This window comes from Leptopilina heterotoma, unplaced genomic scaffold (genome assembly GCF_015476425.1).
Source record: "Leptopilina heterotoma isolate Lh14 unplaced genomic scaffold, ASM1547642v1 Lhet_183, whole genome shotgun sequence".
Lineage (NCBI taxonomy): Eukaryota > Metazoa > Arthropoda > Insecta > Hymenoptera > Figitidae > Leptopilina > Leptopilina heterotoma.
Genome location: NW_025110901.1, coordinates 1,136,549 through 1,157,351, shown reverse-complemented (window position 1 = coordinate 1,157,351; position 20,803 = coordinate 1,136,549). Strand labels below are relative to the sequence as shown.

The 20,803-nt window shown below is 31.6% G+C and overlaps 1 protein-coding gene across 1 annotated transcript in view; it reads left to right on the top strand.

The window, feature by feature from the left end:
• LOC122500271 (T-box transcription factor TBX20) overlaps positions 1 to 20,433 on the top strand; it is a 69,324-nt gene extending 48,891 nt beyond the window's left edge. The window contains exons 4-6 of the mRNA XM_043609122.1: positions 3,051 to 3,212; positions 3,556 to 3,632; positions 19,405 to 20,433. Of these exons, the coding sequence (XP_043465057.1) occupies positions 3,051 to 3,212; positions 3,556 to 3,632; positions 19,405 to 19,858 (693 nt within the window). The 3' untranslated portion in view covers positions 19,859 to 20,433. The remainder of the gene's footprint in view (positions 1 to 3,050; positions 3,213 to 3,555; positions 3,633 to 19,404) is intronic.
• The last annotated feature ends 370 nt before the right edge of the window (positions 20,434 to 20,803 follow it).

Below are 20,803 nucleotides of genomic sequence, written 5' to 3'. Positions count from 1 at the left end.
AATATAAAAAAAAATTCAATTAAACTTTTTTCAAAAAAATTAATTTCAAAATTCAATTATTTCTAAAACTTCACGCTCTAATGCTTTTGATATTTAATTATATTATCTAAAATTTTAACTGAAATTCATTTTTAAATGAATTTTTTATTAGAAAATTCTACTAGAATTATTCAATTATTTAAATATAAAAATAAATAATTTATTGAATACTTCAATGTTTTTTAAAATTCAATTCTAATAAAGAATTTTATGCAACAAAATTTTTAAATAATTGAATTCTTCCTACCACTTTCAATAAAATTTCTAAGAATAATTACATTTTAACTGAAATTCAATTTTAAATCAATTTTTATTAGATAATTCTACGAGAATTAAATTATATAAATCCAAAAACAAAATAATTTTTTTGAATAATTGAATGTTTCTTAAAATTCAATTCTCATAAAGAATCTTATAAACAAATTTTTAAATAAATGAATCTCGGTTGAAAATATTATTTATGAAAATAATTTTAAAATAATTGAATTTCGGAGAATAATTTAGTTATTTCTAATAATAATTGCAATTTTAACGAAAATTTTTAAGAAATTTTTAAAATAATTGAATTTCTGCTAAAAATTTTCCTTTCTTTTAAAAATAATTGTATTTTATAGATAAATTTAATTATTTCTAAAAATAATTGAAATTTTGACGAGAATTTAACAAAAATTTTGAAAATAATTGAATTTTTTGCGAAGAATTTTCTTACAATTTTTGAAAATAATTGAATTTTGGAGATGAATTTACTTATTTTTAAAAATAATTGAAATTTTAACGAGAATTTAAAAAAAATTTTGAATAAAATTAAATTTCTGCGAAGAATTTTCTCATTTTTAAAAATAATTGAAATTTTAACGAGAATTTAAAAAAACTTTTGAATATAATTGAATTTCAGGGAAGAATTTTCTCACTTTTAAAAATAATTGAAATTTTAACGAGAATTTAAAAAAATTTTTGAATATAATTGAATTTCTGCGAAGAATTTTCTTACTTTTAAAAATAATTGAAATTTTACCAATAATTTTATTACAATTTTTTGAAAATAATTTAATGTCGGAGATGAAAATTTACTTATTTTTAAAAATAATTGAAATTTTAACGAGAATTTAAAAAAAATTTTGAATATAATTGAATTTCTGCGAAGAATTTTCTTACTTTTAAAAATAATTGAAATTCTGACAAGAATTTTATTACAATTTTTTTTGAGAATAAGTGAATTTCGGAGAAGAATTTACTTATTGTTAAATATAATCGAAACGTTGACGGCAATTTTTCTTTTAGATTTTTTGAAAATAATTGAATTTCTGCGAAGAATTTTTTTTTCTTTTAAAATAATTGAATTTCGGAGATAAATTTAATTATTTCTAAAAACAATTGAAATTTTGACAAGAATTTAAAAAATGTTTTGAATATAATTGAATTTTTGCGGAGAATTTTCTTACTTTTAAAAATAATTGAAATTTTGCCGATAATTTTATTGCAATTTTTTGAAAATAATTGAATTTAAGAGATAAATTTAATTATTTCAAAAAATAATTGAAATTTTGACAAGAATTTAAAAAATTTTTTGAACATAATTGAATATCTGCGAAGAATTTTCTTACTTTTGAAAATAATTGAATTTCTGCAATCATTTATAGGGTAAACGTACCAATTGTCGAGGATGGTTCCTGTTGTCGAGTAAACAAACTTTGAATTTTATTTAAACAGTGTAGCACATTGTAAATGAAAAAAAGTAATAAATATTAATTTTTTTATGCGTTATAAATGTAAAAAAAATATATTAATATTATATAAACAAACAAATGAGACATTTTAGACAATATTTTTTGGTTATTACCATGGTAACATCGACAAATGGAACACCCTCGGCAATTGGTACACTTACCATAAAACTTCTCCAAAATTCAATTTTTTTTAGTACTTTTATAAAAATCCCTGACATTTCCCTGACCTACAGGTCAGAGTTTTCATATATGAAAACTCTGGAACTGTTAAAATATTTTTAAAATAAAAATCTTGCAGAATTTTTATGGAAACTCTACGGAAATTCCATGGAATTTCCAGGGGGTATTTCCATGGAATTTTTCGACGTGGGTATAAGTCGAAAGTCGTTTAGCGTCTATGCGACTTAGCTTCTTATTTTCGATAGCAGAATTAAATACACTTATATAATAATCAGTCGGATCAGATATAAATAAACACCATTCGTTACACTCTTGTTTATTTACTTGCCGAGAAATTACATTCGACCTAATTTATCAAAAAACTTTATCGAATTTCCTCAAAATTAATACGATGTAGTTACCTCTCTATACAGGTGTCTTTTATTGATTGGAAAAAAATAAAGTGGATTAAAAAAATAACGGAGGAATGAAATTTGAAGATAGATATAGTGGAAAAAATGCGCCGCATACTGCGGTATGTACATTATAAAATTGTTGGATTCTTATTATCGCTAATATGAAATATGAAGGCGGCTGCTCTTGAACCGCGACTGCGAAGAAACTTGTAACGGGTGCAGGTGGCTATACGGAGTATATAGACTTTCCGATGTGGTTCCCTTTCTCGCAAACCCCCTTTGACCGTGCTTTTACTTCTATCCCGTTTGCCGAAAGCCGAGAGAGAGCGCACGAAACCGTTTGGCTTTTGGTACCTAAACGTGCACCCGGCATCTGATAAACCTGTCACGCATCTCCAATTGGATAACTTACTTCCAAACGATGTTAACACCATTAACATTTCTCTGATGGCTTGTCAATATTTACATTTTCATTTTCATTTCATTCTTTCTCGTGTATATCTTGAAATCAATTGGGCTTTAACTTTAACGTTCCATTAAGAAAATTTCAATTATTTTTAAAAGTATAAGAAAATTCTTCGCGCAGAAATTCAATTATGTTCAAGTTCAACTAAAGATTATGTAAATTTACTGGCCCTCTAAAGGGTTAAGATTGGTCAAAATTGCAATTAAACACCGCACTAAACGAAAATTTATAATATGATTGCAGATTATCCTAAATTCGATGCATCGATATCAGCCCAGGATACATTTGGTTCGATGTCGAAATAACAGTAATCATCAGATCACGGACCTGCAGAAAGAGGAGCACAAGACTTTTATTTTCCCAGAAGCAATTTTCACGGCGGTGACCGCTTACCAGAATCAGTTGGTACGTATATATAATATAACATAATATGTGTATAATTTTACAGAAACTAAAATAAAAGCAAAAAGGACCCAATTTATAAATAAATATACTTTGTGGAAGGCTATTAACTGCCAATTATATATACGGCAAGGACAAAATGTATATACACATCGAAGATTAATTGCCAAAGTAATTAGCAATACCTACACATTTGAATATATAATTAATCCAATCGGGATAAAAATTACTCTCTCTCTCTCTCTCTCCTTTTTTTCACGTTGCATATATATAGACGCTTAAATATATTGCTCGAATTTATTAAAACCAGTGGTGATTATAATGATGAATGAATTTCTTCTTTCAGATCACAAAGTTAAAGATCGACAGTAATCCGTTCGCTAAGGGGTTCCGAGATTCATCCCGTCTCACAGATTACGACAGGTTTGTTCAAAAATTTATACACTAATTAATATTATTCTGAAAGTAGATCTGCATATTAATTTTCACACGATCAATTTATTGCAACGGGAAATCGATTTTCTATCAACCATAACAACCAAACCAAACTAATCCAAAACCTTTCTATTAACCAAAAGGTCTTACGCGAAGTTTTCATTGGCCTCTGGAATAGCCGGCGGTTCAATTTCTTTAAACATTATGTTAAACTTATCCTTACAGGGTTGCCACGCTTTTGCTCATTTTTTTAAATTCCCTGACTTTTCCAGATTCTCCAGTTTAAAAAACAGAACTTTTCCAGGTTTTTAAAACTACATTTATATTTTCCAAAATTTTTAATTCTAACCTTTTTGAAATTAAACAACTTAGAAAAAATTGTTATAAAACATAAAAATATCAATCACTCCAATGCAATCGATATCTTCATGTTTTATAATAATTAAAAATGTTGGACTGATAAAATCATCATTTTATATTATAAGAATATTGTTACTCTAACTTATTCAAAATTACTTTCATTATTTTAATTAAATTATTGTTTTCTGGAATTTTTAACTAAAATTCTTCTTTATAAAGTGTAAATTAATTATTATTAATAATTTCCGAAAAATTTCTTTCAACATTTTCAAATCCTCTTGTTTACAATTCAATTTTACGAAATTTCATCGTCGATTATTCAGGTATTCGGAAATTCTTCAATCAAATATATATTAGAAAATAAAAACTTGAAATAACTTCAAAAAAATTCAATTTAACTTTTACAAAAAAATTAAATCTACACAATTTTAAGTTAAAAGTACGAAAAATTCAAACATTCAAAGATTATTTGAAACCTTTTCAAAACTCAATTATTATCTAAAATTTTAACTAAAATTCATAATTGAATCAATTATTATTAGAAAATTCTACGACATTTCAATTATTTAAATACGAAAAAAAATAATTTATTGAAGAATTGAATGTTTTTTAAAATTGAACTCTCATTTAAAGAATTTTATCAACAAATTTTTAAATAGGAAATTAAAATTCCTTTGACGAATTTCAATAAAAAATTTTAAGAATAATTTCATTTTTCGAGAAATTAGATTAAAAATGTATTGAAAATAATTGAATCTCTGTTAAAAAAAATTTGATTGAATTGAGAAAAGTTTTTAAAAATAATTGAAATTTTGTCAAGAATTTTATTGAAATTTTTTTAAATAATTAAATTTAGAAAATGAATTTAATTATTGCTAAAGATAATTGAAATATTGATGAGAATTTAAAAAAAATTTTGAACATAATTGAATTTCTGCGAAGAATTTTCTTACTTTTAAAAATAATTAAAATTCTGCCAAGAATTTTATTACAATTATTTAAAATAATTGAATTTCGGAAATGAATTTAATTATAATTGAAATTTTGATGAGAATTTTTCAAAATTTTTGAACATAATTAAATTTTTGCGAAGAATTTTCTTAATTTTAAAAATAATTAAAATTCTCCCAAGAATTTTATTAGAATTTTTATAATTAATTGAAATCCTCCCAAGAATTTTATTACAGTTTTTTTTTAAATAATTGAATTTCGGAGATTAATTTAATTATTTCTAAAGATAATTAAAATCTTGATAATTTTTTTAGATTTTTTGAAAATAATTGAATTTCTGCCAAGAATTTTCTTACTTTTAGAAATAATTGAAATTCTGACAAGAATTTTATTACAGTTTTTTAAAATAATTGAATTTCGGAAATGAATTTAATTATTTATAAAGATAATTGCAAATTTTTTTGAATATAAAATAATTGAATTTCTGCGAAAAACTTGCTTAATATTAAAAATAATTGAAATTCTCTCAAGAATTTTATTACAATTTTTTAAAATAATTGAATTCTTGAGACGAATTTTTAAATATTATTTCTTTTTAAATACCTAATTATTTTTAATACAAAAATAAACAATTAATTGAATAATTAAATGTTTCTCAAAATTGAATTCTCATAAAGAATTTTATTAACAAATTTTTAAATAATTGAATTCTTTTGACGAATTTTAATAAAATTTTAAGAATAATTACATTTTTCGAGGAATTCGATTAAAATTGTATCAAAAATAATAGAAATTCTGCAATAAGTTTTATTATTTATGAAAATAATAATTGAATCCCTCTAAAAAAATTTTATTACATACTTATAAAAATAATTGAATCTCTGTAAACTTAAATTGAATATTTTTGAAAATAATAGAATTATTGCGAAGAAATTTATAAAAATTGTTTAAAATAATTCATTTATTTTGAAAAATTTTATTAAAATAGTATAGATATTGAAAATTATTGACTGATGGATGAGAATTTTTGAAAAAAAAATTGAATTTCATTAAAGTTTGTGAAAATAATTGAATTCTTTCAAGAAATTGAATTAAAAATGTATTGACAATAATACTTAAATTCTAATAAATAAATTGTAGGAAGGCTTTTTAAAATAATTGAATTTCTTTGATGAATTTTAATAAAATTTTAACGAATAATTACATTTTTCGAGAAATTTCATTAAAATTGTATTAAAAATAATTGAAATTTTGCAATGAGTTTTATTATTTATGAAAATAATTGTAAATCTATAAATTCTTTATTATTAATGAAAATAATTGAATGTCTGTAAAAAATTTGATTATTTATGAAAATAATTTAATCTCTGTATAGATTTGATTATTTATGAAAATAATTGAATTATTGCGAAGAAAAATTGTAAAGGCAACTCTTTTAAAATTGTATTAAAAAATTTGAATTAAGAAAATTTAATTAAAGAAAAATTAGATTTCAAGAATAAGCACAATAACTTTAGAAAACAATAATTTTCCAGGATTCCAATCAAAATTCCCTGACTTTTCCAGGTTTTTTCAAGGTTTATAAAATTCCCTGACATTTCCAGGTTTTCCAGGTTTCCTTTCCTTAAAATTTTGAGCTTTCGCGAAATTTAAAAATTTTGAATGTTCTTTTATTCGCTTAAGCTCAAAATTTAGAAAAAGTTTCTTCTATAGTTTCTTCAGACCTTCTTAAATATATCTTCTAATCTATATGCATATGTATGAGCTTAAAAAGACAACAGAACAGAAAAGAAAGCACTATAAGCATTATTTTTGAATTTTGATTAGCCGGGGAGTGTTAGTTTATAATATACCCACTCGAGAGAGTGAGAGGCTGATGGTTCACTATATCTAAGATGGTAAAAGGCAGATCCTCCCCAAATCATCACCTGTCTATGTTAATCCACGACAAGAAATCTAGCTGAGTCATCATCTCTCACGACCACAAACTCTCGCGCGTATAGTTATAACAAATACCATGTTCTCCTTATTCTCAGATGAATTATCGCGCACACCCATTCTTATTCTCTCTCTAATATCATAACCCTCACACCTTTCCTTTATTTACATTATCCTAAAAAAAAAAAAAATTCACGAGCCTTCCAAATATTTCATCATTTTCAGGTGTTCCTCAAATATTTTTCCAACACCTTTTTTGCTTGTTGCAATTTCTTATTCATACATCATCAAGATCATAAAGAATGTTTTCACAGAACTCATCTGTGAATCATGTTTTTAAAGAAATCGTATCTAATAAAGGAGTAGTGTTTTTAAAGATATCATCTAATAAAGAATAATGTTTTTAAAGAAATCATCTAATAAAGAATAATGTTTTTACAGAACTTATCTAAATATTAAATATTATCCTAGTGGTATAGAAAGAAATTTTTACCAAAAATTCAAAAATTGAAGAGAACTCTCTTTTGCACTATAGCCAATGAGTCTACAAATTTGTTGAAAAGACTTCTTCTAAAATTCTTCGCTTTGAGTCTATAAGTACTTATCCGTACTTTTTTGTAACCTTTAGGAGGCCGGTAAATTTGCACAAATTTTAGTAGTTTTTTATTTAAAAAAATTAAATAAGAAGTCAATTCGATAAAAAGATTCGTCAAAATAAAGGGTGGACACCATTTATTTTGACGAATCTTTTTATCCCGGCCCTCTAAAGGTTAAGTACCATCAGTAATAGGATGGTAATAGGATACCATCAGTATTAGGAATAGAGATAATTCTATCACTCAATCGTATTTTAATAAATAGTATTTGTTGCAATAGTATTAACTACCAACAATAATAGTATTACTAGTATCGAGTACCAATCAATAATAATAGTATTAGTACCACTAACAGTGATATCAACCACCAACAATAATAGTATCACCAGCAGTAGTATAGCACCAATAATAATACCGCAATAATAGTGGAAATTACAGAAATGCAATAAAAGTAGATTCCATGATACTTGTTCGGTAGTATAGTGGCAGTTGGGATAGAGTTATTTTTAGAGGAATCTTCCTCTCCCAATAGAGGAGAAATCAATCATTGGAAGTGAAGACCTAGCTCAACATTCGGTGCCATTAAGTGTTGTGAATATAGTTTGCTGATAACACTTCTCTGGAGCATGCGTCGCTGCTGTGGCTTGACCGCGGCAACAACGGCGGCGACCGAGTTAATGAGAGAGCGGCTTTTTACCAGGGCAATACAGCGCATGCGCAACGCCCACTTCACGCCGGCGCTGATAGATAGATGCCCCTCCGGCCGCCGCCAGCCCTCTTCTTTCACCCTCTTTCGAGTATAGAGGATCGTTCCTTTTTTTTTTATTATTCCTCTTCTTCTCCCTCTCGCACACTCACATACATGTACCTAAGTGATATACTCCACACTAATGCCCTCTCTCTTTCTTTCTCTCTCTCTCGCTAATGCCCTCTCTCTCTCTTTCTTTTTCTCTTCCTCAAGGGAGGGAGAGAGAGAGTGCTCTCTCTCTCTCTCTCTCTCTCTCTCTCTCTCTCTCTCTCTCTCTCTCTCTCTCTCTCTTGAGGGAGAGAGAGAAAGAGCGAGATAGTTTACCGACTTTTTCTCCCCGCACACATAGCTTTTTGTTCGCCGCACGTCCTCATCCACGTAATGCCGAAGAGACCCAATCCGTTCGCTTTTGCTCCGCAGGGCAAGGAGGGCAGGGCATTCATCTATATTAGCTTCGAGAACGGGCGGCCTGTCATTACCGCTGCCGCTTCGGCTCACTTTCCCCCCCACCTCATATACCCACTCCCCACTAGCTCATCCTTCCTCTTCTTTTTCTCCGCACCGCTAATAAATGTCTTCTCCTGCTTTCATGAGAGAAAAAGAATCATTTTCCTCCCTTTAATATCTGCTTCGTATCGTATTTCCCCGGTATATATATATATATACATTCTTTGCACTCTTTTTAACATTCGCGCGTATAGCAATGTCACATATTGGATCTGCGAAACTAGGATGAAACCCCTTGAAGTTAGTTTTCAAATCAAATTCTAATTCACTCCATGGAGTTTTCTAATCTTAACACAGTTTTTTTGAGGATGTCAAATTAAGACAAAAAACGGAAATGTGTTGCGATGCAACACTTTTGATCCGTATCTTGTCTCAATTTGATATCCTCAGAAAAACTGTGAATCTGTAGTGAGTCCGATCTGACCAAAGTGTCAACTTATGAGTTTATGTCTATGGAAGCCTTCTACAGGTCTGTGATGCAGTTTGTATTGGGTCTGCAGAGCCTATACATTAGTCCATAAAGCCTGCATTAGTCTATGGAGCCTATATTAGTCAGTACGAACTACTTTAGGCCTTCAGAGCCTATTTTAAGCCTACATAGCCTATTTTTGGCCTATAGGGGTTATTTGACGTCAATAGGTCCACACTTGGTCTTTTGCACCTTCTTGCCGTAAAACTCTGCCGTACAAAGTAAAAAGAACTTAAGTGACATTTCAGTCGAACGGAGAAAATCAAGAAAAACCGCGTTTCAGCTTAGAACTTCAGTATATAATGAAAAATTCAATGATACAAGATGACTTCTTGGGTAAAATCGGTGTGCTGAATCATAGTCACTTACGGGGCTTTAAAATTACTTTTACTTTGTAAACTCCGCTTTCACTGGGGCTCGCAGTTACAAAGTAAGAAAGACACAAGTGATTTAGCGTTCATTTCCTTTTGTATTTAGATGACGAGACAAACGTCGTTTACAAGAGCACTCATGTATCTTTTTACTTTGCATTTCGTCATTTTTTCGATTTTTCTTATTTTTAAACAATCTATTTTTGCAATAACTAATTCAAATTGTTCATTTTTTTACACACTTAGATGCAGATTTTTTCAACGAATCCAATGATACCAAAAATTCAATTTTGCCAAAAAATGTCACTTACGTTCTTTTTACTTTGCACGGCAGATATTAACATGGAATATTTGAAAGATTTGTAATTTCTTTAAAACAAGACGAAAAGATGTCGTACGGATGACAAACAAAACTAAAATCTGAAGAAGACAACTTTGCACTTCTTAATAGAGGAAAATAAGTGTTACTTAGAAATTGTATATCTTCCTTCTTACTGATCGGATGATCGTTAAATTTAATATACAACATTTCCGAAATTATAATCGTTTTCTATAATTTGATTCCAAATATACAATTTTAACTTCATCAAAATTGAAGGATACAGCGTAGTTTGATGATCATTAACCACAGATTAAATTTTTTTTGTTTTTCCGTTCCTTGATTCTTTTTTCCAAACTACGTTTTGATTCACCGATGTAAGTGACGCAGAACAATTATTACAATTAAATTTGTAAACAATACCAGTTTGGTTCCATTCGTTAGTCGCATCCTTTCCTAGTTTTACAACAAAAGTCAAAGACTTATTAACAATTTATTTATTGGAATTGACAATAAATTATAATCTTTAAATATCTTTGACAATTGTGAGTAATTGTTAAGGGAAATTATTAATTTCTGGGTGATTTTCAACTATTTTGTTAGAAAAATGATATTCATTAAAATTTTAGGAAACTTTTCCTAACTTTTTAAATGATATTCACTAATTTTTTTGGTGAAACACTTTCTTAGAATTTACGGAAATTTTCCCAAACTTTCTTAACCCCCCGAGTAAAAAAATAGTACGGCCTATGTATTTACTACGTAGTTTTTGTGTAGGATTAAAATAGGCCTTCTATGTAGGCCAAGTTATGTACATTCTATGTAGAGTGTACGTAGATTTTCCTATGAAGGCCTATAAGATGTAGTATCTATGTAGGATATACGTAGGCCTTTCTATAGTCAATTGATGTAGGCCTCACAATGTAGTGTCGACATAGGTTTTGTGCAGACATATCTATGTAGGCCTGCAGTTTCTGAATCTAGGTAGGATCTACATCGACATTTCTATGTCTAACAGATATAGGTCGCCCAACGTAGTATTGAGGTGATATTTGGGTAGGTCTTTCTATGTAGGCCTATAATTGTTGTATTTATGTAGGATCTACATCGGTATTCTTATGTCTGACAGATATAGGCCACCCAACGTAGTATTGACGTAAGTTTTTGGTAGGACTTTCTATGTAGGCCCATATACATGAAATTTATGTAGGATCTACATTAGTATTTGTACATAGGAAAGATATAGGCTACCCAACGTAGTATTGAGGTAAGTTATTGGTAGGTATTTCTATGTAGGTCCATATACATGAAATTTATGTAGGATCTACATTAGAATTTGTAAATAGGAAAGATATAGGCCACTCAACGTAGTATTGAGGTAAGTTTTTAGTAGGTCTTTCTATGTAGGCCCATATACATGAAATTTATGTAGGATCTACATTAGAATTTGTACATAAGAAAGATATAAGTCATCTAACGTAATGTCGAGGTAAGTTTTGAATAGGCTTTTCTATGTAGGCATTTAATTTTTAAATCTAGGCAGGATCTTCATCTGCATTCATATGTAGGAAATATACAGGACAGTCGACGTAATATCGAGATAAGTTATGAGCAGGCCTTTCTATGTAGGTCTACAGATGTAATATTTATATAGGATATACAAAGACTTTTAAATGAAAATAATGATTGAAAATAAAATAAAACAAGCTATTTGTCTGTTAATGAAAGATATTTTTATCCTAAATTTTATTTCAAAATTTTGACTGTCAAAAGTTAGAAATATTTTTATAACTAGATCAGCAGTTTTATTCTAAAAATTTCAATTTATTTAAAAATAACTGTTAGTTTTTATAAAATAATTATTTATCAAAAATCATTCTTTCTTAGAAATGTAATATAAGATCGTATAAGTTTTTCTTTTAAACTGTTTATATATTGAGACGACAGGACGGCGGACGGCTATCAAATTTTGTAAACCATTTTTGAACAAAGACTATTGCAGAAGTATTAGGCTTATGTGAGTCAGTTTTCTCTGGTTCTGTGATTTCCATTTTAGTCTTAATTGATCAGGCAAAGAGTAAAGATTACATGCATTTTCCAAGTGCGTATTTAATAAAAGCAGAAGTTAAAATATAATATTGTTTCTTATTCTATTTTATACCCATAATCCTAAATAATAACAATTATATTGTAAACAAATAAAAAATTACATTTGTTAATTTTATTGTAAATGGTAAATATTTCTTCTCTAAAGGCAAAATATATAAAATGTTAAAAGAATTTTCTTATTTTCAAGAGTTTGTCACATCTGGTTAGTCGTAGTTGACCATCTTAAGGGTTCCTCATTGTAAGAGGGGGACTATTTTATAGCTTTTCTACTTCTCTTTTTTCTTATAGATTTACTTAGACAAAAACTTAGAAATTTTTCAGATAGAAATATACAGGGCAAATGTTCAGGAACTTTAAATATTTTCTGTAAAATCTTTTTCCGAAGGTCTTTCGAGCGTCAGTTGCTCTTTAGCATTCGTCACAAAGAGTCTAAAACCGTGTGTGTCAATATTATTTTGAAGTTAATATTTTTTGTGAAGTGAATTTTTTCGTAAGCAGAATTTTTTTTGCATTAAAATGGATATGTGAAAAGTGAATTGTAAAGTGAATATTAAAGTGAATTGTTTAAGTGTTCTTGTGTAATAAAAAGTTTTAAAGGACTGATATATATTTTAATTATATTTTGTGGAAATTATTAATTTCATTTATTCAATAAATTAAGAAAATTTATGTGTATGAAATAATTATAATTAAATTGAATATAATAACTACCTATTTAATTTATAATTACAATTGTAAAGGAATAGTAGACTGAATAACTGAAACTGAATGAATCTCAATATACTTATATATAATTGAATATCATGTCTTAATTTTATTCCGTAGTTTGTTTGTTTATTAGAACTACATTAATTGAATTCCCGCATGTAATGTGAAAACCAAAACTAGATTAAATATAAATCCCTACTTAATTTCCTTCTAATTTAAATTGTGTAATTTTTACCAAGTGATAAATTCATAAAAATATAATTTTTTACTTTTTGCAAAAAAAACATTGCAGTTTAGAATTTTTTGTCAACAATTACTATCTAATAAAATTATAGAATTTCAAATTTATATATATATATATCTTGTGTGATTATAAATCTATGTAGAAAGTACTTATTAGCACTACATAGATCTTATAACAATTGGCCTACATAGACTACATTCAAAATTTCTATTTACATTCTACATAGTCAGGCCTATGTAAATATTACAGAAAAATACTACGTAGATTCTATATAGCGTGGCCTACGTAGAACATATGCACTTCTGCTACGTGGGCTCTACATATTCTGCCATACATAGAGTAGATGTAACCAAGCGATTGTAGATCCTACATAATGTGGCCTATGTACAACCTACAGTAAAACTGATACGTAGGTTCTAGCTTGTTGGCCTACGTAGAATGTAAAGCGACGAGCGTTACATTCTTACGTAGAACATACATCATGTGGCCTATGTACGACCTACATTAATACTGATACGTAGGTTCTAGCTTGTTGGCCTACGTAGAATTTAAAGCGACGAGCGTTACATTCTTACGTAGGCATTACGTCCGATTTGACTCGCAGGCCTATGTCGCCAGGTAGGCCAGCCAACATAGATCCTACATACTGACGACTTTAATTTTTATTCGGGCCTCTGCTGATGCTAACTTACCCCATCTCTATCGCCAAAGAACGTAACTCCCATTGACCCCCCAGGCGCCCAGGAATGACGATTTTTGACGATAACGGTCGTTAACATCAGCAGAAAGTTAATGATATCCATTAATTTTTTGGGGACAATATATTCTTTAGAATCTTTGGGATTTTTCATTACATTTTTCTTGGTGATTTTCACTAGCCTTTTAAGGAGAAACATTTTCTTCAAAAAGTAGGAGATTCACCATGAATAATTCACCAACAAATCCGAATTGTTTCATCAGCAATCGGTGTGAGATTTGCTTCTACAACAATACGGAATTGTAAACTGAACATCAGGCAGATTGTAACTAATTTGTATTGTTGCTAAAACAAGATACATTTGTATTGACAACAATGCGAATTGTAATTTCAACATTCCTAATTGTATCAACAACAAATCTACTAATAACAATCCAAAAATTGTTTGCACAACAACACCTTTTTTCTCCGTGCACTCTGGCCCTCTCAAGGTTAAGTAAGAATACTAATTGCGAATTAGAAATGTACTAAATTTACGGAAACGAAATCATCAGCTATAAAAAATGGAGTAGTCCTACAAAACCTGTACAACTTTTTCAGAATAAAGAATAAGGAATTGACGGAAAGAAAAATTCCTCTTTGCGTTTATCCATTTTCTGCACCTCGAGTGCTTGTGTCCGTTAAAGCCATTAGCGTCGCGCGCATCATCGAAAGGAAGGCAGACATAAGAAAGCTAATGATTGCCGTTTAAAACGCAAAAACAAAGGCCAGGCAAGGAAGAAGCTTTTAAAGGTGGGACAGCAGCATTGGCGCGGATAGATGTGAGAAAGGGTGGAAGTAAGAAGAACAGAACACGCGGTATGAGGAGGAGTTGAAAGAAGGGGGGAAGAAGAATCGGAGGCTTCAATATTCTCGCGCCTGCCTGCACAACCTACGCATCAGCTTTCGAGAAAGAAAGAAAGAAAGAGAGAGAGAGACGAGAAGGCGTCAGAGTCATTACCGGATCATTACCGACCATACCTACCGTGCGACGACGATGATGATGGGCCGACCCATGAGCAATAGGCCCCAACACGCGCGGCCTTACCAACACACTCTCTTTCTCTCACTCTCTCTCTCTCTTTCTTTCTTCATCCTGATAATTTCCACCTTCGTACACACTCTGTGCATCGATACCTTTCACACCCTTCCAAAGTCCATGCGGTATCGATGGTAACTGCGAACTCACGCACACTTTTGTAAACGCATGTGCAGCGCGGTTGGCGGCAGCCGGGTAAATTACAGGCTTGAACCGTATTTTGTTGTTTTGTTGTTTTTCAACGCGCCGAAAGGAAATGAGCGAGCAAACGCGTCACGCCACCCCGAACCTGCTAATTTCTATTCATATTTTATGGCTATTAATTTCTTCGCTGTTACACTCTTTCTCTCTCGTGTTGTGCCATCATCTCACTTCCTCCCAGTACCACTCTCATCTTTCTCCCCCCTTTTTCTTCTACTTCTTCATGAGCGCTAAATCCTCTTGTATTTTTCTTCATCCTCTTCTCGTCCTCTTCGCGCCCTCTTCTCGCCCTCTTCTCCTTCATACATATGCACCTCAAGCACAAATGATACTTGAATATTTTTCTCCTCCATTCTCCAAAAAATCTTCTCTTTTCGGATTTCATCCATTACTTTCTTTTGGATTTTATCCATTTTGTTCCTGTTGCTCCTTTTCGGATTTGAACCATTTGCTCCTTTTTCTTTCGGAGGAGGGAAATTTGTATCCTGAAGACAAGACTCGTTTCTACACGCGAGGTAAGGCAATTTCCTTTGCCCTTCGGCGGGGAAAATTATCTCTAAAAGGTCAATTTTCCGGCAATTCATTTCTGATGAACTGTCTTCGTGCTTCCAATTTTTTCCGTTCTGCATTACATCAAAAGGGATATGCGTGCGAAAGACAAGAGCGATCGTCGGCAAATCCATTCGATGGACTACCTTCGCTCATCAGCGGGTGTAACCTATTATTATCTACCACTTACCTAACGCCCTATGTCAGCCTCGAAGGTTTATATATATATATAAAATAGTGGGGGGACAGCAGAGCAAGGGAATAACCTCTTTCTCTTTCTTCTATACTCTGTCGATGCGATGCGATGCGGAATTCCAACATACAGAATGCAATATATTTTATTGCATGATTTTATAGTGTATACTCTTTTCTCCTTTCTTTCTGACAATTGTGCGCGCAGAGCGGAAGGTCGACAAAAGCCGCTGGCGACCTAAAGTCTAAAAATTGAAACGAAGGTCCCTGATGCGAGAAGCGGATCGCGTCCTCGGAAGTGGACGACTGGTGGATGAGGCTTAAATGCCTTTCGTGACGTGCCGAAGACCGGTAAAGAGGATCGCGTGAGAAACCTTAGGCCTCGAACGTCCCGCGATCCCTGCGGCAAGCCTGCAACCCGTGTGTCGAACTCTTCAGTGATGGTTCCATAGCTTATCTATATACAAGAAACTAAACTCCCTACCAATTCACCTCTTTGAATTAGTCCCGGTGATTTTGTCATTATTTCTCTTCCATTAACCGGATATTACGGTTTCACTATTTTATATCCGGTTGGATTATAGACTGTGCGGAGCAGCAGCAGCAGCAGCGGCACTTTTATGGAAAATCGGTAGCTCTCGCCTCTTCTTGTGATACGCATTCACTTTGCATAATAGATGCATTACTGAATTCTCCATTATCATTCACGGTTTATCATTCACCTTTTACTCTTTCCGTAAAAGGAAAATTCATCAAGGACATGGAGGTCTATTAATATGACGCGTAATATTATCATTAGTCTACTGTATGGCTGTTCGTATATCTTGCGAAATAAGGTTACAATTTCAACCCCGCGAATTATCAATTTTTCGTCTGATTATATTTTTCACAGTCGCTTAATAGATTGCACGTGTTACGTTGATACCATCTAATTAGAGTATTTGTTACGCATATTTAAGCGCAGTCGAGAAAAATATGCGCATGAGAAAATGCAAAATCGATGGGGTTTGCAATAAATGTTCATTTATTGCGGAATAATAATGAAAGCGGAGGATGTAACGATTATACTGATAGAAAAACTTTATCCGCAATCAAACTGGCATCAAAAATGCTACAAATTTTTTGCAAGTAAACGGTTCGATTCAGATATGAATCAAATTTTTCCAACAATAGAGACTGTTTCACCAACACCGATTAGAAGTTAATCAATGATTTAAGGGCCAGTTTCACCAAAACCGATTAAAAGTTGATCAATGATTAACCTTAACCTGCCAATCGTCATGAACGGTTTAAATTGACTTTAATCATTGATTAACTTTTAATCGGAGTTGGTGAAACTGGTCCCTTAGGGACAGTTTCACGAATTTCGATTAAAAGTTAATCAATGATTAAATCCTCAATCAACTAATAATAAGTCGTTAAACTGACTTTAATCATTTGATTAACTTTTAATTGTGGTTTGTGGAATTAGTCCATAGAATTGTATTGACTGAAGAAAACCCAAGGTTTTTAGCAAGGTCGATTAAAAATTACATCAAACATTCTCCGAATCTCTTTCGCACTAATATACATAAATTGCTCTCTTCCGTTAGTTTTCTCTCTTTTTACCTCTGAAATTATAATGCACATTGCTTCCGTTTTATGTACACATATCGACATCGAAATGCAGAGTTTAATTCAATTTTGAATTTTTTTTCACGTCCGAGATAAAGCAATTTCGTTCCGAGACATGAAGCTCGCACATATGTATATGGACTGTTTGCATCAGTTTTGTATATATATACACATAATGACGGTTTCTCTCCAAAAAAAAGAAGAAGAACAGTTACAAAGAAGACACTGTAATTGCACACCTAGAGTCCGAAATATGCACCTGATGCTTCTTTTCACAACTATATACGCATTATAATTATTATAAATATGAATTTCAACTAAATAAAAAATTGTGTCGCGATCTGAAGAAAGGACCTTGAAAGCAAATAAATTTAACAAAAACAAGGTTGCCACAAAAAATTAATTTTGTGTTTCCCTGACTTTTCCCTGATTTCCCTGACCAATTTTACTTTTCCTAAATTCTCCCTGACCTGTGGAAACCCTGATAAACTAAAAGTTGTTGCTTTTAAGATTTCTTCAAATTGGGTCATAAAAAAGGAATTCCAAATAAAAAACTATATATGCTAGGGGGTCGTTTTTATGTTTTAGGGCACAAAAGTAGTGTTATATTTTCTCTCGCCCAGTAAAAGTGGTATATTTTCTAAACTCTAGTAAAAATGGTGTTGAACAAGGAAAAAATTAGAATAACGATCGTGTGGATAAGATACAACAGATGATAAACATTTCAAATTAGACATTCGATTAGATATTACAAAAACTAGTTATATAGCGGACTATTCAAAAATTTGTTTTTAAAACTCTATCTTCGACACTTTAGAGAGAACAATGAGAGAATGGAAATCCAAATGAAGACGCGAGTAATTAAGTATTGAGATATAATATTATACAGACGTGTCATACACCTGACGGAAAACATAATTGACGTCCATATGCAATGATTCTGCTTAATTAGGGTTAATTGCGATCGATTGTGTGCTGAAACACTATGGCAGTTGATCATCAAGAGACGCCAATAAACGGGTAATTAAGTCATCGCGTAAAGTCCATGATATTATAATTAATGGTTCTATAAAGTCTTCGTGCTCCTGAGCGTATGCAAGAGATGTCATATTCACCTAAAACTTTCTCTCCTCAAGCCAATATATACGAAACATTATATAATCAACTTTATTATATCCCGACAATAATAAAACACTTCCTCGTGTGCTGTATGGGAAGAAGAATTTTTACCACTCAGTGATTTTCATATCATGAGAGGAGATGATAATTTTTTGAATTTCAATAATAATTGCGGTTATAATTTTTTGACACCTTTGAGTGTGCGCGCAGGAAACAGTTGAGAGGTGCGGAATTAAGTCGAGTGGAGGTGTAAGAATGCAAAAATGGGATGAGAGAGAGAGAGAGAGAGAGAGTTGAACAATGGATCCGGTGTACTGGTCTCGGTTACTGCTTAACGCGTAACTCGATAGCCACTTGGCATAGTTGATCAGTGTGCAGCACACGTTGGGGTCTGTATGTATATATGGCAACACATGCATATATCATGCCAAAAGAGACCGGGGGCTGTGCAGGAGAAAAAGGGGGATTAGAGAGGTCCAGGGCTAATCGCCGTCGCTTTTGGACGTGCCGGACCACACATTTGCGCTTCCACATCTCCCTCCCTTCCTCTCTCTCTCTCTCTCTCTCTCTCTCTCTCTCTCTCTCTCCCTACTCTTGTCGTAAAATATCACACCCTTAATCCACTGCAATTGATGCTTATTTCAACAATGACATTATTGTTCCCTCTGAACGTAATTGTCTGCGTAAAAAATTTAACCACTTTTGAAACAAGTATTTTTTATTCTTCTATTGTTTTTTATTCCGTCTTGTCAAATATGCTATATGTAAATATAAGTATTTACTAGTCTAGAGATACCAAAATTTTGGTGAAAGTAAATGATGTAAATGATAAAGATGGTAAACGATAAAGACGCTTATTATTGATAAAACAGTAAACGATAAAGACGCTTAATATTGATAAAACAGTATGTTGATAAGGATGGTAGAAGTAAAGAAAAAATAATAGTTAAAATTGTCACTAAATGAAGTTCTTTTTACGTATTTTTACAGAGACCCAATGGAGTTGATGGAGCAACAACTAGTGAGATGTGGAGTTCCATCGGTAAGACTGTATGAACATCTAGCGATATCATCACCGGCGGCGGCAGCTGCGGCGCAAAGTATACACCAACAGCAGCAGCAGCAACAACATCAACAACAACAACAACACCACGACGGCTCACAACATGCGTTACCACCTTGGCTATCGCCATCAAGCACCCTCCTCTACAGTGGGGTCACGCAAAATCACAGTAGGGGTGGCACGCCAACGGCTTACCCGGCCAGTCCGACCTTCCCCTACCCGGTGGCTCTGCCGTGGCCCTGGCAACCCCCGGTAGCGATGATCTCCCGACGATCGTCTCCCTCGTCGGCGACAGCTAGCCCCGGGGTCAGGTATGCTCCCTATCCGCGACCCGCCTCCACACCGCCGCCTTTGCGCGCACGCCCGTCCACCCCCAATTAGCGATCCACCGGCTACCACACCCCCCGAACACTACGAACACTACAAGTACTACGAGCCGAGACTGTCTAGAGTCGTCGCTATATTTCCCGGTGCTCACATTCTTCGATTTCTTCGAGGCTGCTATCTACATTTCACTCTTTTGCAGTTTCTTTTTACAAGGAGAATATTTCACAATTTTTACTCAACATCAATTTCAACTTTTCTTCTATCTATGCGCACTGCAAAAACAGTTGTCTTCTTAAATTTATTTTTCGAAGATATTACATGTCTTCGGTTTGTCTTTATTTTTAGATCCTTTACGGTTCGGCTTTACTTATCTGATGCGTCTTGAATGCAACTCTCTAAATTAACCGAAATTAACCTTCAGAAGGCCGGTAAATTTGCCAAGATTTTAGTAGTTTTTTATTTTCGAAAATTTATAAATAAGAAGAAGGGTTGCCACGTTTTTGCTCATTTTTTAAATTCCCTGACTTTTCCAGATTCTCCAGTTTAAAAAACGGAATTTTTCCAGGTTTTTAAAACTACATTTATATTTTACAAAATTGTTATTTCTAACCTTTTTGAAATTAAACAACTTAGAACAAATTGTTATAAAACATAAAGAAATCGATCACTCCGAGTCTTCGACTCAGAGCAATCCATATCTTCATGTTTTAAAGTAATTAAAAATGTTGGACTGATAAAATCATCATTTTATATTATAAGAATATTGTTACTGCAACTTATTCAATATTTTCATTATTTTAATTCAATTATTGTTTTCCAGAATTTTTAACTAAAATTCTTCTTTATAAAGTGTAAATTAATTATTACTAATAATATCTGAAAAATTTCGTTCAACATTTTCATATCCTTTTGTTTACAATTCAATTTTACGAAATTTCATCGTCGATTATTCAGGTAATCGGAAATTCTTCAATCGGATATATATTAGAAAATAAAAAC